This window comes from Aythya marila (assembly GCF_965140915.1).
Source record: "Aythya marila genome assembly, chromosome: 17".
Lineage (NCBI taxonomy): Eukaryota > Metazoa > Chordata > Aves > Anseriformes > Anatidae > Aythya > Aythya marila.
The window spans coordinates 14,077,689-14,103,675 of record NC_139058.1 but is presented as its reverse complement, the minus strand read 5'-3'; the positions used below and the strand labels follow the sequence as shown (position 1 = coordinate 14,103,675).

Genomic DNA, 25,987 nt, shown 5'->3' with positions numbered 1-25,987 from the left:
CTTTTAAAGAAGAGATCCTAGAAAGGCTTTGCATATTAAGAAATAAAACCAGGGAAAGAACACGTATCAAATGCATGTGCTCTGAAAGGAGAAGTGATTTTAATTAGAAAGTTTCTCCTCCTGTTAAAAATCAAAGGGAATAAATTCTGTTTCCTATTAAAGCAAAGTAAATCCATAGTAATTCTACAGGAACTGCTCCACCATTACATCAAGGTAAGAGATTGCTGAATTTAGTCAGGGTTCTTTGAAAATCAGATGAAATATATGCTCCACAAGTCCTACCTACATACACAGCATTCCATTTTATAAAAGGTTTGTCCTGTGTTTTCATCAGTAGAGGGTTATGATATGGGTTAAAATACAATTCACATATTGTTAATAAGACTTCAGAAGTGCCTGGTTCATTAAATCCTTGCAGAACGCCCTGGTGCACTCAAGGGGTGAAAGCAGACTGTAGCACAGATTGGAATATTAAACCTGGACAGCATTCAGATTTTGGATTTAGGCAAATCAAAAGCATATGCAGAATTTCTTTTTAAGCGTTCCTTCTTTTCTCCCCTTTTACTTTATTGTCTGAAGCATAAATGCTAGAAAATGTCTTCTACCCATATGTAAGTGGTCTGTAACTTCACAGCAAGCTTGGAATATTTTGTCCTGAGAAACATGAAACATGCACAGAATGGTTTCATGCCACCTGTAAATGAGAAAGTCAAGTAAAATTTACAGTTCAGAGAGGCAAAACTCCAAAAGCTTTGGGAAAGGCTAATTTAATACATCTGTCATATACAATTACACAGTCAACTGTAATCTAAAACATCTTTTTTTTTTTTTTTTTTCCTCTCCAAACATGAAAGAGGCAATTGCCTGGGATCAGAATTAAACATCTGTTTCACAAAACAAAGATATTAACCTCCAAGGTTTTTATGAACCAATAAAATTTGATCATTCAGCACTGCTCAGTAACAGTTGCTTTCTCCATTACACAAATTGCTACAGCTGATTCCTGAACATAAACCATTACAGTGATTGGATATTTAAAGGTTGTGGGTGGGCTGTTATTAATACAGGGATGCAGATGCTTCTTTTACTAATACAATATATTTATTTTAAAAGGATTTGCTGCTGTTTCTGTGAATGGGATACATGGATTAAACTAAGTATTTATACATGACAGATTCAAGTACAGTGAAAGAGAAAGACAACGAGTAGCCTTACATTTTTAAGAACTCAAGTTTAATTCATGTTAACCTCAAGATGTTTAAACTGGACAACAATTATTTGTTTTAATTCTTATTCGTCCTTTGTACATTCAAGCCAGTCATGAATAAAATAGGAATCAGCCCAAGCTTCTGAGACTTCTATTCTTTCAAGTAAACCTTCACATTTTTGAAAAATAAAATATCAAATCCATACTTAATGGATTATAGCCAGGCTTTTCAGCAGCAAAAAGAACAGTAAGTTTCTTAAGAGTAATCCAAACTCTGACCTAGGATCTGCAGTATAAATTCAAAGTGAGTGACTGGCATTTGGAACAGAAGCCAGCCTAGCCAAGCTGTGCCAGTTTACTTTTCACACCTGTGGTGTTTTTGTTTGTTTGTTTGTTTTTTAGTCTGTCTGGGATACTGCATTTTGAACTGTGTCATTGTAGTTGCAGAACTGGAATTCTCCTGATTTAAGAATGTTGGGGAAAAAAATGAAATACATAATTCAGTTACACTTGTTTAATCTTGGGACTTATTAGGCCACAAGGAAATTGTTTCCATAAGCAATCATCAGAAAAAAAAAAGCTTTTCATCGAGGCTTTAACTAAAACGCATGCAGCACCTTAAACAATGTTTCCACTGATTGCCAAGCTGTCCAAACAAATAGATATTTGACAGTAAGAGCACACATTCAGCTTGTCAACTTTTCTGAAGATACATAAACATAGTTACACAATGCCAAAGGACACAAGCATTGCAAATTGCCCTGCAATGTGAGTGGGTAAGCTCCAAACCCATACAGCTAGGAACAGTATTTCTGTAGTCTAAACCTGTTTGTCATGGAGTTCAGTGTGAATTTTGAAACCTGATAAGAAAACCTGCAGAAAAGTAGTCTAACACAGAGAAGGATTCTGGAATCTCTGTACTCTAAACCCAAATGTCTCCTTTGTTTTCAAGAAAGCATGCTGCCTTTTTCAGCCTCATTTTCCTCATCAGCAAAATTCCTTCATAAGGTGGTTTGAAGCCACCTGATCAAAAGCACAAAATAAGAGTAAAGCACTGTTCCATTGAACTGTAAATTTTTGGAATTAAATTTCCTCCCTTACATTGGCATAACCAAAAAGTAATTCCAGTAAAAGGTGTGTTTCCTTTTTTTTTTTTTTTTTTTTTTTTTTTTATCACAGTACCAAAACGATGGACTGGACTGGCTTCAGCTGGGTGACATTTCAGACTCCTCATGGGCATCTTCTAACATAACAGACAAGCAACTAACTGGAGAGAGAAGCACAGAGAACAGCTGCATTTCCTCCTGGATATCTTTTCCTCATCAAAAAAGAAGAAAGGTATTTGATCCAAATATGAACTCTTTCATCGAGAAGAATTACAAAGCAGGCCTGCAGAAAGTCTGTGTTTTAATAGGAACATTGGATGGTTTCCTTCTCAAGTCCTCCTAAGCAAAGTTATCAAAAAGGTTACAACTCCAGGCTAAATTCTCTTGAGAAGAAAAAAAAAATCTACCAAAATAGTTAGATACACCCCATGGATTAAAGGTTGTATAAAAAGCCAATGGGTGAGAAATACCTCTTTTCCTCCTATCCCTCCACAATACTATCTAATTAGGTTGAATGCCTTTTTATTTCATTCAGTGCAGAGAATTTCTGAAATCCCAGTTTAATCAAGCCTGAGTCCTACTGTTCCTCTGAGACCCCATTTTCTTCAAAGCCATAAACTTCAGCCAAGGTTGTGCTAATTTTGCACTTCTTTTCCTGAATTAATAATAATTACCAAATTCAAATTCTCACATATTCTTTATTAAAACACTTATTCTGTGATTTTTAAAAAATATTCTGTTTTATGCACAAGCAGGTGTTAAAGAAATGTCATGCTGGTTTTACGTTCACTTGTTTTTTGTTTGTTTTTTGAATAATGAAATACTAGATATTGTGCAGAGTAGCTTAGCGTTGAGCTCTCAATACCAGACAACATTAAAACCACACCCAACTGCATTAATATACTGTGAAGACACTACAAAGGTGATACATTATATTCCAAAACCAATAACTAATGAATTGCTCTCAACATTATTTTCTTTCTGTCTCCACCAAAGAAATAAAAATAAACAGGAGGTCTTTAGCATGATAACTATGGGTTTGCATAGACAAGCAGCCTCCTAAGGAGAATTGCCTCTGAACAATACACCCACTAGATATTCAAAGGGAGCCTACAAGGGAAATAGCTATTGAATTATTCCGGTGTTCTAAATCATGTCTCAGTAGCCAAGTTCTCTGAAATGGTATATAATCAGTTCACCTGTTTGCAGATTCTATGCACATATAAAAAACATGAGACTATAGATTTCTTCATAAGGGAATTTTAGATTTTTCTAAAAACTGCAAATTTGGTAAGATTTGAAACAAGTCCAACTTAATAGAATCAGAATATCACAATATCCATTTCTAATCAGAAATGGATATTGTGATATTAACCATCTCTGAATCAGCGTAATAATAACGTAATTTTAGGAAGCAAATATGTACTGTACCATGCACATAAGAAGCATAAAAGCTTTATTTGGGAATGAGGAAAAAAATCATCATCTTGCACAATATCAGTAATTTGTTTAATCCTGGGAAAGGAGAATGTTGTTCAATTCTACAATCAATGAAAGTCTAAAGAACAAGCCAATCAATGGGAGTCTGCTTGGAAAGGACATCAGGACTTGCTGATTTTCAGTCCCTTCGAGCTGCTTCACAGAAACCACACAGAGGGCTGATATGGCTTTGATGATGCTTCCCAACCCTGCTGTCCCACTGAAACACCTAATCCTTTAATCCAGTCTCATCCTTTCTAATACTAAACTCCCTCTGTAGACATGGCTTCCACCATTTTTCCTAGGATTTCATTTATTTATTCAGAATATCACTGATATCACTGTTTGGACATGTTTTCTACAATTTCAGGGTAAGACACTTGTTCAAATACCTGTAATTTGTCTTTAAAAACTTTAAAGAGATATAATGTATTCCACTGTTTCATTTTAAGATTTTTTCATTGCATACCAGAAACATGAAGCGTGGTGCCAAGCTGAGGGGTACAAGACACGAAGAAATCCATAGCTCTCTACCAAAGTCAGTAAATACAAGCAAAAGGCATACTATTACAAACAACCTCTTTCAAGCAACAGGAATAACATGAATATGTATGATAAAACAGAGATATAAGCTGAGACCTCAAAACTTAAGTGGTTGTGGACATTATTACCTTCCAGACTAACAATTCACAGCTGTGAGTGGAGAGATTTTGATTAGCATTCACAAGAAAATATGCGTGATATAATAAAAGCCCTAGCTGGTGTGTAGAGCCGTTCCTTCAAACAGACGGCACGAGCAGCCCAGTGGACAGACCTCTACACACCTCACACACGAGCTGTTTGCACACTGTTGATCAGCGCAGTTTTGTAGATGATGCTAAGGCAGCTGCCTGACAGTCCTCTGATCATAACTCATTAGGTTCCTCAGACTTGAGAAAACACTGCACCTTATAAAGTTAGCAGACTAATGGCTAATGCACTTTCCCATCTATTCTTTATTGAATTCATGCTGTTAACACATTACTCCACCTTTTCCAAAACAAGGAACAGCTTGCAGCATCAGCAGAGCATTGTGTCGTAGCTTAAATTTTCTGTATATAAATTAAAGCTGTAGTATTGTCCCATGTTATTCATTATTCTACTACTATTTTTCATCCAAATATGAGAAGCCAGTTTCTACCATCCTGAACATTCTGGAGGGGGTTCCTGTTGAGTAAAACTTTGAAAAGTGTGACTAACGATGACTGAATCTGTCCTTAATACAGTAAAACATTTTAAGGGGATTTTTTTTTCTTTTTGGCAAATTCTAGCAGAAGAGCTGGACTTAACCAAAAAAGAGCACAGGTGTGTAACTTCATATTACATCTTAGAGACAATGCACATATCTGATTTTATTTTAACCCACTCCAAAGCATTTATCAAGAGTAAGGGAAGGAAGTCTTGGTCATGCTGAAGTCAATGACTGAATCTGAAGTGATAGGAATTTTATCTCACATATTGCTCTCTGCATAAGAAAACTTGAAACTAGCACATGTCTTCAGAAGGTCATCCGAAGACATCAGGAAAGCAACCAAAACCTCTGGAAAGTCCTCCTATATTTGAAGTTCATACAAGGCTGTTAGTGTTACAGAAAAGTTTTGGTAAGGCACTAGAGAAGTTAAAGGACTTTGTAGTAAAAAACACTGGCTGTAGTACGAAGTCCTTTTGTCAGTTCAAGTCTTTCAGCAAAATGTGAATCTTAGTTCTAACATTGAAAAAAGGGGATAGCTGTAAATCCACTTCAAGACAGTTTTACAGCAATCTTAATTTCTTTATTTTGTACACTAGGTGTTTGGAGCAAATCGTGGACTTTAAGGTATTAGTGACTGCTCTGATAGTGGCTTTGAAATTCAAGATAGATTTTAAACTGCTGGCAAAAGATATCAGTGAAATTGAATGTATAGAGTGGAGCAGAAAATCTGAATTAAAAAACAAAAGATATTGCTATTTAGAATGAAAACAAAGGAATAATTTCAAATGCTTCTGCTGTTTTCATATACTAGCACCCCAGTGTACTATTTGCTTTTTGTCTCCTATTTTAGGCATTTAAAATCTGTATGAGAAGGTGGTTTATAAATCTTGAACAGCTCACTGCAGTTCTTAAAGATCAACCTAAAGAGACAAATACAGAATAAGTATATATTTTTTTAAAGTTAAGCAAACATTAAAAAGTCAAAAACTGAGTCAAAAACTGTTTAAATAAAACTATTAAGTATGATATCACTCCCTTCTCTAAACAGAAGAAATGAGAGCCAAAATTTAAAAAAATCACTTCATCAACCTTTGGCACAATATTAATAGTTCTTAATACCAAATCAGTATCCTTAAAACCTAGCCAAGATTCCATCCACTGAGCTAGGAATTATGCTAAAGTTTTCAAAAGATTCAGGACCTAGATTTTCTCGTGCTCTGCTCCCTCAGCTAGCATGGGAGGGTTCCCAAGCATTCAACATTCACAGTTTCCCATTGTGACATTTCAGGACGGACTTTCTTGAAAGCACGCATCACAATGTTGAGACTAACTAAAAATCTCACTACTCATTTTGGTGTTTAAGTTAAAAGCCAAATGTTTCTGCAAATTCAGCTTTCATCTACAGAATGAAGAAATATAATCTCCAAACAGATGTACTTGTGCAATTTTCTTTTTATCTTAAAAGAAAAATGCCAATAAAAAAAAAAAACACCAACAAATGGCTCAACAATTCAATAAATATTATATACTTCCATGTTTTACTTTCATTGCATGGAAACAAACGAGATTTTAATTAAAAAGGTGGCTACTATAAGCAAGAACTGGAATGGAAAAGGCCTTGAACAGTTCTTTTGAGTATTTTACAGTGTCTGACAATTTCAATCTATATCTATTGGGTATCTTTCTGCTCATAGAGATCATGATTAGGCAGTAAACTTGCCCTTTCAATTCACTCAAAGCTGCTACTTCAATCTATTCCATCTGTGCTCTCTGAACCTTTCATTTCCAAGAGGTTCAGACTAATTCAGAACAGGCAGGGAGGCTGACAAGTTCTACCTTTCTTTCATATCCTCAGGGCTACATGCTGACATCTTAAAAAAAGTTTAGAAATAAATATAATGCTACTTCTTTCACACAACAAAATTATTTATTTGAATTCCATCAAGGAAGCACACAAATATAATTAGGAATTGGTGCATGACTCAAACAACTATTTGCCCCCATGCTGGTTTAACCATTCCACTGTAATAAAAAGAAAAACTCTTGTGATCTTACAAATTTTGACCTAAAACTGGATGCCTTAAGAATCAAGATGGACATCGTTTTAAAAAATTGCAACTCCAATGCAGATTAGTTAGCATTTGTAGTAGTCCTTGTATCTTGATACACACAAACTATAGCTGTGGTACTTGTGAGAGTTTTACAATTCCCAGATGGTATCTGTCTACCAGTACGTACATTCTGGCAGTGGAAGAGAAAACGGGGGTCAGAAACAGCAAGCCTACATGAGACATGATGAGCTATTGAGACTTACCAATTTAGTCACAGCACTAGTTCATAAGGATAGAAAAAAAAAAAAAAAACAAGTGAGTAAGAACAGGGAACTGCCTGGGTGATAGGAAGATGTGAGAGATCTCATACAATAGTAGTCTGTAATGCTCAGAACAGAATGGAAAGCCAAAAAAAAAAACACTAGGCTGGCCTAGGTCCATGATTATGAACAGGGGATGCTCAGCTTTTTGGAAACTGTTGAAACAGCAGCCATTGGCGGTAACTGGAAATGTCCACAGCTATGGGGCTGGGGCTAGGAAATAAAGTCCAAGTTTCTTCCTGGAAACTCTTGTGTGATTTTCAATATCATACTGCAGTCTCTATCATCATTGCTATGGAACTCAGCTACTTAGATTTAGTTTGGCTGGACAAAGAATAAAGGTGTTTCCAAAAATCTTTCAACTTGCTCATCAAAACACTCGGCATACAGATATGTAGTATCCATATCAGGTTGGAATATTATAGCTGAGCCAAACTATAAAGATTAGTGATTTCCACCACATTATCATCATCATCTGTGGGAATCTTCCTCACCCCAAAAATTTAACTAAGCAACGAAAACAAGTTTACTGAGGGAGAACTGGGGTTGATAATATTTTTTTTTATTGATCATCATATTTTTGTCCAACTTGAATTGGCTTTACGTTGGTCATAATGAAATATTACTATTAGATTATTATTTTTAAAGTGTTTCTGATTTATAGATGGAATGGGATGTTGCTTGGTAAGGCCAATCAGCCAAAAATTGAAACTTTTTTCCGTTTTGACTGGTTTCCATGTCACGCCACTCCAAAAGGCTTGTACATCTGATTTCTGCAATCATGATTTTTCTACAAAGAAATGAGAATGAAAAGGCCTGGAAACAATTACTGAAGGTGCAGTTTGATACCACAAACACAAAGCACAATTTAAGGCTATTGCCCAAAGAAGCCATTCTGCTTCCATTGTCAGCCACAGATTCCTTAGTCTTTATTTATCTCAGATATGCAGAGGATGTGGCCTCAGGGTGAGGTGATTCACAGTCCCATATCTGCTGGAAAGCTTTTCTTTTCAGTAGGTTAGTTTTCCATCAGATCAGGGAGCTCAACTACCTCATTTTGCAACTGCAGGGACTATTGGACTTGGTGTCTAAAGAAAAAAAAAAAAAAGCAACAAACAAATGAAGGGAAAAAAAAAAAAGATGGCTTTTCAGCTGGATCAGTCAACTCTCTGCATGGCTCTTTGCACTCAACTGCGTAAGTGCCAAAGCAACATAAGAGAGAAAGAGGAACTGCAGCAATCCCAACTGAGGATGATTTAGCTTACTAAGGAGCCATACCATCCATGATAATTTTCAGATTTAGATTAGCAATAAGCAGTTACAAGTTTTCTGACTCTTACAGCATTGTATCAAATACTTTTTTGTGGCAACCATCTAGATTTAAGCAAATAGAATTCAAGACAAAATATGGAAAAGCACTGCTGTTAAGCTAATGTGCCAGCACTACACCTGAGGAAAACACCTTTTAAATTCCAGGTCTGTTATAACCATTCTCCATAGCCAAATTATAAAGTTTCTGCACATTTCTCCAGCAAATCTAGACCTTGACTCCAAAAGATTTATTGTTTCTTTCTGTGTTTTCACAGCATTTAGCACAGTTTTCATTGCAGTATAAAATACCACCTCGTTTCATAATTTCTTCCCCTTAAGTTGCATGGTATCTATAGTACCACAAAATGCATCATTTCTCTCTTACCAGCACATTTGATGACTAGTTTTCCAGGGCAGAAGGCAATGTCTATTTGCAAAAGCCGTGCAATCTGTTTCAATTGAGAAGGAAACAAAAACAATTTCAATATCACCTTTTGCCAGCAGGTCAAGGAAGAACACCGAGGGTATTTGCTAAGTATGAGCCTCCATTATACAAAGGAAGGAATGCTGAGAAAACCCCTTTGCTACAGAAAAGAAAAAAAAAAGAAAAAAGAAGAAAAAAAAGAAAAAAAAAGGTGAGAATTAAGAAGCTCACATGAATGAGAAAACATTTCACTGCAAAAACAAAAGAGCTCTTTTCAACCACTGAATATAAAGAAATAAGTGAGCATCAGTTATTTAATTTTCCTTTCAGGTTGGTGAGAAAGTGACATGAAATAATTATGAAAACAAGCAAAAATCCACCTTGGTTCTTTGTGACATTAGATTACTATAGAGAGGCAAAATCAAGAGTGATTTATGGTATGAAAAATGATGATGTTGCAATATTTGTTTTAAACTGAAACTAAAGTTAAAGTTTCAGTTGTCTCCCACCAGGGACGTTCCACTGGTTTAAAAATTCCAGAACATTTCACTTGTTTTGGTGAACAGAACAAAGCTCCTTTCCCAGTTCTTCGGTATAACACTGCATGGTAGACACAATAGTTTCAATGCTCAATTCCCCATTGCCCTGTATCATCTAAGCTCTTTAGCCAAAATACATTTTGTGTAGGTTGGATTATGTCCTCTTAGTTCAAACTGCTTTAACTACAGTGAGGGCAATTCTACAGTTTGGTAGGATAGCTATATAGAGATGGCTAGATCTATGTAAATATATGTATAGATCTATACAGAGAGATAGTTATCTTACTAAACGGCAAAATTATATAAAATAAGGTCAAATGTGTGTGTTATTTGCTACTGGGCTATGGTATGTGTATGTGGCAGGGGAGTGTGAGGACATCAGACCACCTGGAACCATTCTGGTGATGGGCACTGTCTGTCCATACTGACTGAAACAGGTCACAGAGCCCATGAAGCATATACTCTGATTTTCTTTATTACCCCATCTCCACAATCCCATTCTTCACTACCAGTTCTTACTCTGCAGCACAGAACACAGAGTCTGCAGAGTAGAACACAGTCTGATCTTTCTTTCTCTTTGTCATCTTCCAATTTTTATACATTTCTTCATGCTTGCCCTCAATCTTAAATTTCTGGGCTCCCAGCCTAACTTTCCAATTATTTTCTGAAAACCCCTACAGGTCAGTACTGCAAGTTCAATGTCATCTCAAAATCTAAGATTATAGCCTGTTCTCCATGATTCCTTCTGTTCATTTCAGTGCTAAAAATAAGACTTGGTTTTGCAGTTGGAAAGAAAGCAGTAGTAGCACTGATTACTGGAAGGAAGGAGGCAACAGAAATTGCAAGAACTATGGAGGAATTCGTTTCCTGAATGTCTGAGAAACATTTGTTCAGTCATTGGAGAAGAAAATGAAGTGGCACCAGTAAGTAGCATTTGCAGATGACCAGCTGGATATAGACCAGGACAAACAATACAGAATATAGACTAGTTCAAAGGGACCTAGAGAGTTTAACAAGCCCAGCTGCCTGACCACTTTTTTTTAGGTTAGCCCTGAAGAAGTTAAAGCATGTTATTAAGGGCATTATCCAAATACCTCTAAAAGACTGACAGGCACGAGGCATCATCCACCTCTTTAGGGAGCCTGTTCCAGTGTTTGACCACCCTCACAGTAAAGAATTTTTTCCTACTATCTAGTCTGAACCTCCCCGGCAAGCTTTGTGCCATTCCTGAACATACTATCACTGATTACCAGGGAGAAGAGAACAGCAGCTCCGTCTCCATTTCCCCTCCTCAGGAAGCTGTAAGGAGCAATAAGGTCACCTCTTAGCCTCCTTTCCTCCAGACAAGGTAAATCAAGTAGAGGAACTAAATAAAGAAATAAATTTTCTATTCCTAAAACAGATGCCAAACAAGTATAGAACAAACTGCTACAAAAATTCCATAGAATCCAGAAAAGATTCTGACAGTGCCCATCCATCAGAAAAAAAGTAAAACAAGTGCAAGAATGTGATTTTTTTCTGACAAAAAGATCAAACTGGCAGAAAACTTTTGCAAAAAGCCAAAGACCAAGACCATACCAAAGAAATTGAGGGAATGGCACAGTGTCACCACAGGTATGAAGACCAGGATACCAGCTAATTTCCTCTGGCAAACACAAAAAAGAAGTAGGAAGAAATCACGGGCTTTAGAACTCCACAGAACAAACCAGAACACTAGAACAGTCCTGTTACACCAAATAATACCCTATAACACTCTTTGCATTTGTTGTGGAATCTTAATTTGTCCCTTGACCTTCACTGTCTCCCAAAAGCCCTCAAGACAGAAGATGTAGGCCTTAAGGACTCTTGGTTTGACAGAGCTGATTACCTGAGAGACTGTCATATGACCTGCGGCAACAACTAAAATCATCTGAGGTCTGAGTGCTCCTCCCTGCAACCAAAGGCAATTATTATCAGCACATCTCTGTGAGGGATCTTCAGTTTTGAACTCAGTGTTCCTGATTTAGACTTCCAAAGCCCAGATTTGTTAGCACTGCAAATATGCTGCCAAATTCATCGTTCTCTTCTAAAGCTGCTGAAAAGAATCTCTTCATGAACCATCCTTTTTACTATTATCGATGCAATTTGATTACTTGATGAGAACCTATAATGCAAAGATACTTTAACCATCATAACTATAAATACCATGAAAAAGGGCTACTATGTATAGTATTCTCCACTTATAAACATATTTTTCAGGATCTGATCCAAAACCAATGCATCTTTTCATAGGAACAGATGAAGGAATGAAAGGAGCATGTGACTGCATAGAAATAGAAAGAAAACAAACAAATAAGTGCTTCAGCAGGGATCATTGTACCATTACTATTGCTATTCAGATAAAGAGTCTAAATAGGCAAGAAAAGAGACAGGTGATTGCTGATATATGTATTTTAAACTACTGTAGCAGAAAAAGCAGGGAACATCTACAGAACTATCCAAAGTTGTGATAGGACAAAAGGGGAAAACAAAAAAAAAAAACTAGCAGCAGCCACAAAGAACTGTGTAGGAATCACAGATCTTAGGTATTTATTTTAGTTAGCATTTCATCCATTACTCAAACAAAGCAAAGAAAAAGGAGCACTGAGACAGAACTCAAAATATCAGCCTGCTAGCTAGTGTTTGGGAAATACCATTTTGTTTCTCAAGGGGATTCACAGTGATATTTGCTATGTATTTTTGTCTAACCTGAGATTTCATCCATAAAATTTAGTATGAATTCTGGACCTCAGGAAGCTGTTTGATTTCAAAAGGCAGCAAGTCCAAAGAAATCTACTGGAACATACAGGGAACCTGCACTTGGGTGCGTTATTGCTAAGATGGTCCACAACCTTTCAACCAAACTAGCCAGGAAGGAAAAGGGAAAAAAAAAAAAAAAAAAAAAAAGAAATGGAGACAGCAAAGATTCATGTAATTCAAAATTTTAATTAACATAGCTCTGACATTGACTATTTCTTATTAAATGGTCATTGGAACTGTTGCCAGTTTTCTGAGAAGTTGTACAACCATATGCATATTCCACAGGTTAAAAATGCTAAATGCCTTTTTTAATAAAAGGTTCCAAAGCTAATGACTGTCACAAATGTCTTTTATGGTTTTTATTTGAAGACACTGCTCATCTCACAGTCTACTGAAAAGCTGCCTTAACCTCATGGCCTATTCACTTAAAACAAAAAACTGTGAAAGACCATCCTTGGAGACTTCAGCATCAGTTATTCTCCAGTCAGTGGGCAGTTAGAAATAGTGGTTCAAATATCTTGTATCAACTCCCTACACAGACCTACAAACCAGCAGTAGCACTGCATAGGGGGACATGGAAAAGACAAAAGAAATACATGCTTCAGAAGGAAACCTTAACTCTGGCTGGAGGTCAAAATCCATGTAATTAAGCAAAAAGAGAACTTCAATACTGAAGAACACGATTGTCTCTGATTCTGTGTTCTCAACAAGTCAGCTCAGAAGTTCAGAAAAATACACTCATTCTACCAGTTTCAATTTTCACATCCCATCAATAACAGAAGACTAGCCAACAGTTCCTTTCACAAGTTCACCACAGTCACCAACACTACCCATTATGCTTGCAACTTATAGACATGAAGGAGATTAAAATAAACCCCAAAGACATGAAGGAGTAGAGAAGGAATGAAATATTTCTAATATCTGTAACACCTGCCAGAAGAAAAAAAAAAAAATATATATATATATATATATATATATGTTTTCATTGTAAGTAATGTTGCATTATTAACACAGTTGTTCAACAGCAGGTGTTTCTTTAATAGTTTAGTAATATGGATTGTAACAAAGAAATATGAAATTATCTTTAATTTATCCTTTTTATAAGGACCTCAGTATCCTGTATCATATCACTGTCTGAAAAGGTTTAGACAGTTTATTAATTGTAACATCAGCGGATAGGATCTAGTTAAGCTTTTCAAATTTTTTATTCACACAGACGCTTTCTTCTCATCTTTATTTCTTCCCTTTTCGTACTCTTATTCTTTATTCTAACAGACCTCTGAATTCTTAATGCTGTCCAATGACCAGGCCAATCAGAATGCTGTGCTTCCATTTCTAACAGCCTAACTCAAACCATTAACTAACTACTTGTAATGTGGTAAAACGTACAGCCTCATCTGAAGACAGGAGCAAATGCTATGCAAGCACCAATAAATAGATCCTTCTATGAAGAACTCGCATTCTGAGAAGGAAAGACAGATTAAAAGGAAAAAAAAAAAAATAGCAGAGAACTGGCCAGTGGACACCCTGGCTTCTAAATCACCATGGTAAACCACTACATTCCTCAGCTTTCAATTAAAAAATAATAATAATTCTGAAAAGGTGAAATTATTGCATTTCTGTAAGCAGACGATAATACCTGACAAAAAAAAAAAAAAAAAAAAAAAAAGAGGGTGGATGGGGGGGGAATGGAACAAGAAATAATGTTTTATAAGATCATTAAAAAAATAGCACTATTGCAAGACCATTTTATCAGTCATTTTTCCATATCAAATAGAGATATTTCTGCCTCCAGAATACCAAACATAATGTAATCCTCAATTTTGTTGGAGAAGCCAATGTTCAGAAATAGATTTTCTGAAGAGATTTTTTTTTTTTTTTTTTTTTTTTTTTTAAAATAGGAAGCATGCTGTCAGGGCTGTAGTACAGCCTGGCTCAGTGGAAACCCATTAAAACCACTTTAGTGGGCAGTTGGTGTCAAAGAGTCAGAAGTATGTAACAGAATCCTACTGTGCACAAGCGTTCAGTATGCAAGAAATCATCTTTTATCAGACAACTGCTGCAGGGGACACAGTCAACCGCCATAGGAGAAAGCAGAGCACAGCTGAAGTCATGATCCCCTTACAATTTTTTGCCCAATAACATGGACAAGGATATGGAATAAAAGAACTTTTACAGATAAACCCTTAGTAAACAAGGAAACAATACATGGAGAGCATCATCTCAAGCTCTAAAAAGCAATACCTTGCTTTTGTATAGAAGATATAACAGCTCTTTGTCACTGTCAGTGACACCACAACTCACAAAGATTAAGATTTTCAAAAGTGTCCATTAAATCTTGGATCCACGTCTTTTCACACTCTGATTTACAGGATTACTGAGCAGTTAGCATTTCAGCAGGATGTCTAAGAATGGGGACAAAGAAACTCTCTGGAGATGTTTGGGAAAAGTGGTCTTGCCCTGAGTCTGGCTGACAAAGTTCAGTTGGTCACAAATTGGATGCCCACACATCTAGTGGACATGTGGGCAGGTCAGCAGACACTTCTTTTGCAGATGTCCCTTTTCTATTCTCTTCTGTAGAAGCTAGACCAAGTGTTTCTAATGTTTTCACATGAGCCAAATTCTGTAGGTGAGCTTAATTCCCAAAGTGCCTAACTCCTATGATCTGAGTTTGAGAGATCCAAAACAAAGTGACATGGTGACAATTAGTGTAAACAGAACAGAGCAGTGAAAATTCTAATAGTATTTATCCTATGCTGTTTACAGAGTAGGAAAGTGTGAATAACATTCAAATCCCCACTGTTTCCTTTTCTTAAGGATTGCTGGAATGAATCACCTTGGCTTAGTAGAAAATTGGAGCACATGATTATCTGTTAATCCAGGATCTTTGATAAGTGCACCCATTGAAGACTAAGTAGAATTGTTACCATTGCTATATCATGAATTGGATTCATATTCAGACAGACGCTCTATTGGCTGGTTATCTCTGCCAACTTTGGATTTCTCTTCTTGTGCAATGCACTGGTATAAGGTATATTAAAGACAAAATGTGCATTTCAAATATAAAGTAAGCGATGCTGCGAGCCAATTAAATTGAAGGCTCTGAGATCATTTAGCATTAGATGCAACTAAGCTCACTCATTCAGAAGCTTTGGTAGCACACAAGACATGCAGCCTCAGCTGCATGGATATCTGGACAGCTGCCTTGCTTCACAGCAAGCATTCTGCAGACTGCCTACCTTGACAGCAAATAGATGGAAAAGGAACATTGTAAGGCATCCTGGTTCAGCTAGAGCCGACATCTGATAGTGTCTGCTTCTTAGTCTACCTCATATGTTGTATATGCCAAGAATAAAGTGTACTGACATCCTTCCACACTTCTGCATGGCCCTATTATTTCTTCTGCTACTTTTTTGTATGTAGCTAACTCATTTATTTTGCTCTTTTTGTAGGATCTGTGTTATTCAATACCCATCTTCATTCTCGTGTTTTACAGCCTACGCGCTCCTTTTTACATATGGTTTTATTTTGCTTACTCTACCTGCAAAGCTGCAATTAATGAGGTCCGATGTGTTCCACCAATGAGAAGAGCTTTTGAGATTAAAGGATACCATTAGCATAAAAGGAAATTGGTATAGAATGTTATTGAATAAACTAAGACTGGAAGAGGGTTACTAACCATTACTATAGCAAATTGCTGGAACAGCTTCTGATTATCTAGATCATCTTACACAACATTGTCACTGAAGTTTTTATTTACCACCAAAAATCCAAATGACTGAACAAACCAAATCAAAGTAACTTTAAAATGGATCTAGATGGGCCTATGAGAAGATGAACTGACTACAGAAAGGGAGGAAAGATCATACATGTCAAATTTTGTGAAACATTGCATCAGCCTAGGTACTTCCACTGCCAACCATTTCTATGTGGTCTGTACAAGAAACAGAAGTGCCTGCATTGTGCTGAGCAACTTGCATGGAGGCAATTGTGCAATACAGAAAATTCCCTTCAAAAATCTTTCTGGAAACTTTAATTAAAAAATAAGTCTGAGGGTGTAAAAGCAAGCAAACATCCTTTATGAGGACAGCAGAAGCTTTTTTGGAAGTTAATTGACCCTGCAGTGCAGATGCCATGAGTGACAGGCAGACTACTCCTACCTTGCTTCATTGAACCACTGCTCAATGTTGATTTAAGTGAACCTGTGTTGGGGTGATTAGAAACACACCATCAGTTACTGTCTGAATTACTGAGGCAGTACCAGTTTAGAGAATTTTTTAAATTACTACATTTAGTCTACTACAGTGGTTTTTCCTCAAATCTTTTAAGGACAAGAGCAATCTAAGGTTGTTTTTTTTGTTTGTTTGTTTGTTTTTTGAAAGAAATCCAGACCATCTTGCACAGTATTGTCACAAAGGTCTTTGTTTACAACCAAAGAGAAATTGGGATGCACTCTGAAAGCACTCTTGCTACTTTTATTTCCTCCCTTTAGTTCTTTTCTAGCTTGCATGCATGAGATTTCTGGCACTGGCTTCATAACACCACTGAGATGTTCTGTGAATCACCACCAGTGTGTGGGCCACAGGCTGAAAAATACCGCACCAGAAAACTGTCTGCACTGTGAACTAAGGCTCACTAAAAGCAGCGGAAACCCATATACTGACTGTAATGGGCTCCGGATCACACCCACTGTAGATCTATGGATGGACCTAATATCTTATATCACAGACCTGTAAGTTATATCATCCTCTCGTCAAGTTTAAGTCACACTACTAAAATGGTAAGTGGAAGCTTGCAGAGATGCTGCAAAGGCTGCACTCTGAACTATGAGGACTTCGAATCCATTAGCTCTGTGGGACCATCAGATTAGCATCTTATACTGGAATTAATTCTATTCAATATAAGAAGAAATCAAGGACATGAAGAAACCAGTCCTCTTTCTAGAGTTAGTTTTCCCCCTGCAGAGCAGGGTGAAGTAGCCTAACATCCTCAAATATGTACCTTCAAAGTACTCATAATAATTAGTGTTATCTAAATGTCTCTGAACTATTTAGAATCCACTTCATTTTGAACTGTCATTAATATTGCAACAGGCAATATTATGAAGACTGGTGAAAATCAAGTAATTTAATGTAACACTTTAGAAACCAAACCTGCAATGAACCTCAGCTGCCTCTTCAGCTTTTGTGCAATCAATCAGTCTGGAGACATGTTTACATATCCTAGGACCAGTGATAGACTGCCACTAGACTTGGCATCCACAATAACCTCAGGAGGCTGATTGAATGAGAATGCAGTATGAAAAGTCAGATTATCTTTTGATTCTCTCTTTTATTAAATAAAACAGATCTTTATTGAATGAAGCTGCTTTTATTAATACCTAAAACATTAGTTGGTGTCACAGAGCTTGCCAGTCCCACAGAACTAATAAAAGAAAAGACAGAAGTAAAAAATGAGAGCATTACAGGGAAATAGAAACCAAATCACATTAAACCAGCATTGCAGCTGACAAATAAAACATCGGTCTAGCTGTAGAATTTTTAAGTTTAGTCTGAATTTATGATTTTTGCTGAAAGAAACCAAAACTGGGCTTCTCCCAGAAGTACACTGTGGCAAGAAACAGAATGAGCGCAAAAAAAAAGTGCAATTCAGTTTCCCCTTCCCTCACATAATGCCTCAAAAGACAGTAAATTTAATGCAGCTGGGACAATATACAAAAACTTTGGTTTCATGGGAACAGCTTGAGCCCTAAGCTAGAAAGATTTCTTTTATCTTTTGAATTTTCAAGCTAACTTTTTTGATTTCTGCACATAGACAAAGCTTAAGAGAAAAACTCTTACTGACCATACCTGTACTTTATGTTCATCTAAGCAGTAGCCATCTGAAATCAGCATGCAGTGAATTTTCTATACATATCAACTGCACAGCAAGAGCAGCAGGTGCCTGGGTCAACACTGTTACTTCAAGAAAAAGCACATCTCCCTCATCATCACCATCAAAATCTGTCAACATGAATTGAATTTCAATTCTGAACTCCTGTCTAGTCACCATCAAGACGGAAGGGGAAAAAAGAATACATATCTTAAACCAAATAGAATCATCTTCAATTTTAACCCCATATACAACACCATTTTCCATTCCTATGTAGTCAGTATTCCAGAGTAATGATACAAAGTAAGTAGTGCTGAAACACAGGTTGTTGCACTCCTCAGCTTTTCATTTTCCACGTTTCTATTTATACTACGTTCACAGTGCACTTCAATGTCAGTGAAAGATCTGCACACACACATCTTCAGAAATGGCCCACAGCACCCTGGAAGATGGAACATAACCAGGGAGCTCAGCTGTCCTGTTCTTTGTACACCACTGCCAGTGGATGCACAAGTAAAATTAAAATGAAGGAATATGGCTCCCTATGTAGCTACAATTCACAAAGATATAATCCACTGAAATCATAACTTAATTATTTCAGCAATTACTGTGGACAGAATGACATATTCTGACAGTAAGTATCATCATGAAATGAATAAAACTACATAGAGAAAGCCAAAGAGAGTTTGTCCATGATGAGACAAAGATATTCTATACTATAAGATTCATTGGGTATCAAGAGGGTTCAAAGAATACTATAACATGAATAATTTCAAAGGAAACAGTAGCAAATTAAATCCAAATATCCTCATGCTTATCTCCTATAATGCAGTCAAAGCTAAACATTTGGGAGTTTGGTTTCTGGGAGTTTTTTTCCCCCAGTTTTCCTATAGTTAGAGGCTGGCATTGCTGCAAATGGAGTATCCACATCTCTAGCCTGTGGGGAACACTCTTCAGGCTATACAAGGTAATCCTGCCTAACACATCTGCCAAGCCTCCACACTGATAAGAACTGAGAGAAAAAGCAAATCAAAACAGCAGCTACGTTGCCTGAGATCTCATTAGAAAGCACTTGCAGGAAGATTTCAGCCCAAATGACAATGTGGAATGCTCAGCAGAACACAGGCAGAAAGTCACTACGATATTCTTTTAGCTTATAATTAATTTCAAATTTCTTATTGTTGTTGTTTTTATTTGACAGCAAGTATCCATAATGTAAAAGGCTCCTCCACCTTAAGTCTCACAATATACATCCTAAAATTATTTAGCTACTTTCAGGAGATGTTCAGTTCAATACAGACTTAGGCCAAGGATGGAATCTAGTGTTCAAGTACAATATCAAGTTTTCACTCTACTCCAGTGAAGCTAATGAGAGTTTTCCACCTTAAACACAGGAACAAAATGCCCATGTGCCTGTTGTATTAGTCTGTTTTCATTAACATCACCTGGGTTTGTCTATTTTTTCAACTGAATATTTCCAAAGAATTTTTTCACAGCTGATACCAAGTAGTGAAATACCCAGCTGACTGCGGGCAAGCACTGGCTACCTAGAACGGAGTCAAAAACAAACAAACAAACAAAACAAAACTGTGTTGAGGACAAAGCTGTAAAATGCAGCTGCCTCCCTAACTACAGTTACATAGCATTATAATCTCTCTCTCTGTACACATGCATATATATATACACACACACACACACACATTTAGGCTGTACAACATTTTAAATACGTAGACTATATCATCAGTGACAAATTGTTCCAATAAGAACACGAAGCTCACTATAGAAAACAACATTTTACTACTCAAGCTGGAGCTATTTTCTCCATATATAAGATAAAAGCAAAGCAAAACCACAGTAGTATTCTCAAGTCTTCAGCATTATTACCTGAAACATTTGGAAACTGTGCAGGAAGAAGGTGTGTTGCCATGGCTCTGTGTAATCAGCCACAGACCTACACACAATAGACAGCTGATTGCTGTTGCAGGTTAAAAGATTTGGTATCTCTTTAGGAAAACTTTGTCATTATACTATAAATGAGAAATTTTTTCTATTAGTAACAGAACAGCATCAAAGAAACATGCCCTGCAGCAGTAATCAAGTCTGATTTATATTTTTGTTTTGTGTTCATCTTCTTACAGGGATTGAGGGGGAAATCAACCTTATGCATTGCCTAGTAAATCTAAACCTGCTGTATATCTCTAGAACTCTCTGGTCTCTTCAAAGTACTAACGCATAGTAGCACAGCTGGAGTCTGTTACTTCATATGGGGACAGACAATCACATTAAATATAGATATCTATATTACCAAATAGCAGAGTCCTAGCTACCACATAGTACTGTGTGGGATGTCTGAAGTGCAAAATAAATAGCACAGAAAATGCCAGTAATTCTAATAGAATCCTGGGGAAAAGTGGGATTTAATGGGAAATATCAAATTTAATGGCACTTTATAATACATAGAAAAATCTCGCTCATCAGTCTCTATAGTATTCTTTTCAACCTGAGAGACCTCCTTTCCTTGTGTAAGTTTCCGCCTATGTTTATCTTTCAAAAGAGAAGTAATATTTAAAAATAAAATCATACATGAATGTTATAATTGCTGAGCTGGCAATAAAGCAAGCACTGTACTCTGTAGGACTTAAATGCCACTTACACCCCAACCTTGGAATAAGCTGCAATCTCAGTCAAGCCCTCTGTTAGTGCAGCGTTAAGGCTGCAAACTGAAACACACCAAAAAAAAAAAAAAGTTAAGATTCTTACTGCATTCATAGCCTATTCAAAGTACTGATATTGCTCATAATAAAATACATAACTCGCAGCCTAGCTGGGTAATCAAAAGCTACTGGTGTGCCATGTGAATGAAGTAATCTTTTCAAAGGACTTAGACTTCCAATCCCTGCTGCTAATGCATTTCCAATTGCAACTTTAAAACTGTACTTACGTGGGCACTGCATTTAGGTAACATTTGAGGAGACTTATAATTTTGTTTCTTTCTTTTTCAACCTGTTCTAAGGAAAGAAGGAGAAGTGAATTTTACATAGGGAACTGCCACAGAAAGAGACGGCTATGTACTTCACCTTCTGGCAGTAAACTCAATATTGGATACAAAAAAATTAGTAAAAATAATTCACTTAAGAAAAAAAGTGTTGATATCTTGAAGTGTGAAAGTGTTAAGAGTAATTAATACCTTTTTTTTAATAGTGATCTGTCTCTAAGCAGAACTCTATCAGTATGTTTGCAAACTCATAAATTAAATGCATATGCTATTATTCCTCATGAAAGAGCAAACATGCAAACTTTAATCTTGTTTTCCTGACAAGATATAGCTGTTAACATGCAATGCCTTTGCAGTACACATGTATACTTGTCCTAACTTACATTACACAGGAATGCTCATCTCAATTAACTAATGCAAAAATATATTTATCTTTGGCTGCAGCCATCATTGAAAACTTTAAAGTTCAAAGGAATATTTAAATAGGCACAGACGTGTGCACTGTCCACACACTGTTTTTCTGATCCTTGCTGTAAGCATACTTGTGGGCAAGATACCACTGAGGCATCTGAAGACTTGTTGTCAGGACACTCAAACTATTCAGCATGCAGAATGCCAGGCACCTGGTTTGGGCTCTTATCACGGCCTTTAAACATTTCAGCAAGCATGTATTTCTCTGGTCCAGTTAAACACTGCCAAGTCTAAGGTACAGGATTTTTAATTTGAAAAATCACACAGAATGGCAGAGCAGCTAAATCCGATAGCCCATACCCTGAAGATTTCAAATTTCAAGACAATAAAACCCTTTGCAATCCAAAGATGAGTTCCCAACTCAGCTCACCAGCAGCATCTACTACAGGATCAAAAATATGCTATGCAGGTAACAAGTGTCTCCCTAAACCGCTAGGCTGCCACAGTCAAACAAAAATAAATAACTCCTGCCACTGAGGATTTCCCACCAGGATATCTTTGTTTTTGACTAACACATGACTCCCCCCCAAGTCTTGCAGTCATGAATTGTGAGTATCAACATTCAAGACATCACAGAGACAGGGGACAGAGGTTGTGTATGTAAAATAAACAACAAGATGCAGTGAAACAGAGTGAGCCTTACCTTTGGAAAAAACTGCTGCCAGGCTCAAGAGGAGAGGCGACAACAGATGCCCCATATTGCTAATCCCAGAAGTACACATCCTAGGCTTGGTAGGGAAGTGAGGGCTGAGTTTCATGCACTTTGTAGTCAAAATACAGATCGGTCAGCTGAAGAGACTGCATTTTCAGCAAAGGTCATCTTGAGAGCACAAAAGGCGTTTCCTTCGGAGAGAGGACTTACTTCTTTAGCTTCAGCCCTCCCCTCTCCTCCCTCCTCGCTTCAAAACAGACGATGCTGAAAGAAAAACCCTCTCCTCTCGGGAAAGAAATAGCAAAGCGATGCGAGCGCACCCGTGGCTCCGAGCCGCAGCTGCGGGAGGCGGACGAGCAGCCCCCTCCGCAGCCCCCCACGGCCAGACGCTGGGCAGGGGCCGAGGGCTCTGCGCTCACCCAGCCCGTGCCCGCATCCCGGCGAGCCCAGGGCGCCCAACTTTGCCTTTAGGCGCTGCTGCTCAGCCCGCAAAGCACCCAGGCACGGAGGCAGGGTTGCCTTGCTGTTCGCTTTTTTTTTTTTTTTCCCTCTTCCCCCCTTCTCCCCCCTCAAGTTCTCAGTCTCCTCATTGACTTGGTTGACTTTCCGCCAGCGGGGGGGCCAGCGGCACGGCAGCGCTCACGGCTCTCGAGGCCAGCGGGGACCTGGAGCCCCGGCTGGGGCAGCGTGGCTGGAGCCCGGCCCGGGACCCGCGACCCCTGCCCCGGCCTCCCCCCCGGCCGCCCGCCTCCGCCGGCTCCGGCCCATCCTCCGCGAGCCGCGGTTGCTGTTTGAGACAAGGCAGAGCCTTAAGGCGGGAGGCGTCACGAAAACCCCAAAAAGATGAGGGAAAGGAGCAGCTAAAGAAGCGCCCCAGCCCAGCCCCGCCTCGCAGCGGGCAGCCCGGCAGCCCCAATCCGCGGGCAGGGGGGCGCGGAGCGGGGCGGAGCGGGGCGGAGCGGGGCTGCCGGGCCCAGCCCCGGCGCCCCCCGGTGCCCCTGCTCCCAGCCCCAGCACCCGGGGACCGGCGGTCCAGGGAGTCCGGGGGTAGACGAGCCGCCAGGACACGGCCACAGCCGCGCAGGAGCCGCCCGCGGTGCGGGTTCGTCCCCTGCGCCTCACCCCCCCTGCCGTGTCCTCATCCGCTGGGGCAGGCGAATGGTGATGCCCAACAAAACGCGCAGCCAGAACGGGGAAACAGTGAAGACCTGGGAGCAGAACGTGTGATGCACGTTGCAAGAACTGCGGGGAAAACGCCTACGTTTCCTCTAAGTGGTGTTCAAAATAAAATGTTGGGGAGAGGTAGCTGCCCTGAGGTTTTCCTTTACAGCGGGTGGGAGTGCCAGAACCATTCGGCTAGCCCAAACCTTCGGTCATGCTCAGTAATGAGACATGTATTGCACTTAGCAGATAGAATGGCAGCAAAATGCAATTTACTACAGTGCTAGCTAAAGAAAAGAAAAAAGCAGCTTTGAGAACTTATAACTACTTTGTCCCTTCATAGAGTATATGTTTGGGAATGATAAAAACGTTCTTTTTATATTACGAGCTGCATGGCTGAAGCTTTAAAGTGGGTCAAAATAAACTGAGTCTGAGTGCACACTGAGGCTGTGTGCACTGTTTGCCAACACTCAGAAATACACAATCAACGATGTAATGAGAAAAGGCAGTATTTTGTGTGACAGTGCAGAATCATTCTAGATCACATCAGTCTTAGAAGTATCACCAATCCCAGAGAGGTTTGCCAGTCCTGAACTGAAGCAAACCTCTAGAAATGATGTTATACCTGAAACAGGTGTGCCATCTCAGAACATCCGCTCTCTGAAGAAAGAAAAAAATGCTATTGACATGATATGTTGTCACCAAAAACTTACAGTATTGTCTAACACAGAAGAATTGTTATTAATTAATAGTCTCTATCCAAGATAAAACTGTCTTGTCATTTGGGGAAGCCAATGCCCAGCTTCATTCAGTAAGTAGGTGACATAGGCCAGCACAACACACAGTTAACCTGTGTTCTGGTGGATAAAGAAGAGCTTCACATATTCTATGAAAAATGCAAAGAAGGAATAGCTTTCTCTCCAGATGTGCGTGGGGGGAATTGTTGCCAGCGTTTCTTTAAGAAGAAAAAATAGATTTTCCTGGAATTAAAAAATAAGATTATTTTCTCCTCACTTTTAGAGCTTCTGGCTCTCTGGCCAGTGCATAGCTTTTGTTTTTTGTCCTTTTGGGCAACATTTGGTGATGTTTTGTCCTACTGCCTTCCCATCACTCAGTGACAACTAGACAGATAGAATGGCAGCAGCAGTGGTAGAACTGCAGCTTTAATGCCAGCTGTACTATATTTGTAAGACTACATTCTTTCCCTTTTCATTTTGCAATGATGCTATTGAAATGGCAGATTTGGAAGCTCTTATTTAAATTTCCAGCAAAAATGTGGGAACTAGGGATCCTTTATCCATGTCCAGAATGATGCTATTCACTGAATAAATTTCTAAGTTTAGCATTGTGATATATACTTTTTTAATTTAAACTGTTATTTTTCCTTAATGTTTTTAAAAGTCACACTAAAAGGTCAGTAACCCATTATTAAATTTTATGCTTCGCCACCCTTCTCTCTCCAAAGCGCTCAGCAGACATTTGACATTCAGCAAGCAGTAATGGGCACACAATGTTTTGTCAACATCCTCCTCCCCTGCCACTACACCGTTACCCCCAGGAGCCAGCTCTGGCTCTCAGGCCTTTCCAAGGCTGACCCAGTTAGCAACATGCTGATGCCTCCCATCCCACCAGGAGTGAGCGTACTCCTTCCTTGCATTCGCCCAGCAATCCCTGTACAGCAGGAATCCCCCTTCATGGGCATTTCAGCAATGTGACAGCAGAAGATTAGGCCGCTTGCTGGGTTTCACTCTGTACAGGGGGTGTCCAGTTCTGGGGCCTCCCTGTGAGTGCTTCAGCACCACAAACTCTAGCCCAGGCATCTAACACTTTGCGATTAGCAATGGAAAGCTTTCCTAGACACCAGCCACAGAAAAATCACATCAATTCATGCTATTCAGTAATGAAAAGGCATCTTCCTGTTTTTTTGGCAAGTATGTCTAATCTTTTCTGGGTAATTAATGCAACTAATCATGAAGGAAGAACTGGCTTTAGGAAAACACAAGAGACAATGAAGGGTCTTCCATAAGTGCATCTCCACAACCTATGACTAACTATAATGGTAGAAATCCATCCAGCAAATTAATGAGAAAATCCATTGTTACCCTGAGACTTCTTGTTTCATATTCAATGCAATCTATCAATTGATAAATATAATCTGCTTTATGTAATTAAAATTACTAATTGTTCTAATCAGTTTATTGATTCTCCTTTTGTTGTTGTTGTTGTTGTTTTATTCTTTTATTTTGTTTTAGAGACATTCCCTCATTAAGGGGCTAGAAGTACAAGTCTAGAAGGGGTCCTATGGACACAGCAAAGAATCACAGACTAAAGTGAAGAAAAAAGCCAGGTGGACTGGGGAAAAAATGTTTCTCTGCCCGCTATTCTATACTC

The 25,987-nt window shown here is 38.4% G+C and overlaps 1 protein-coding gene across 1 annotated transcript in view; it reads right to left on the bottom strand.

Moving 5' to 3' along the window:
* TMEM132D (transmembrane protein 132D) overlaps positions 1–22,655 on the bottom strand; it is a 259,005-nt gene extending 236,350 nt beyond the window's left edge. Inside the window, exon 1 of the mRNA XM_082774504.1 lies at positions 22,427–22,655. Coding sequence (XP_082630630.1) covers positions 22,427–22,541 — 115 coding nt within the window. The 5' untranslated portion in view covers positions 22,542–22,655. The remainder of the gene's footprint in view (positions 1–22,426) is intronic.
* Positions 22,656–25,987: the final 3,332 nt, after the last annotated feature.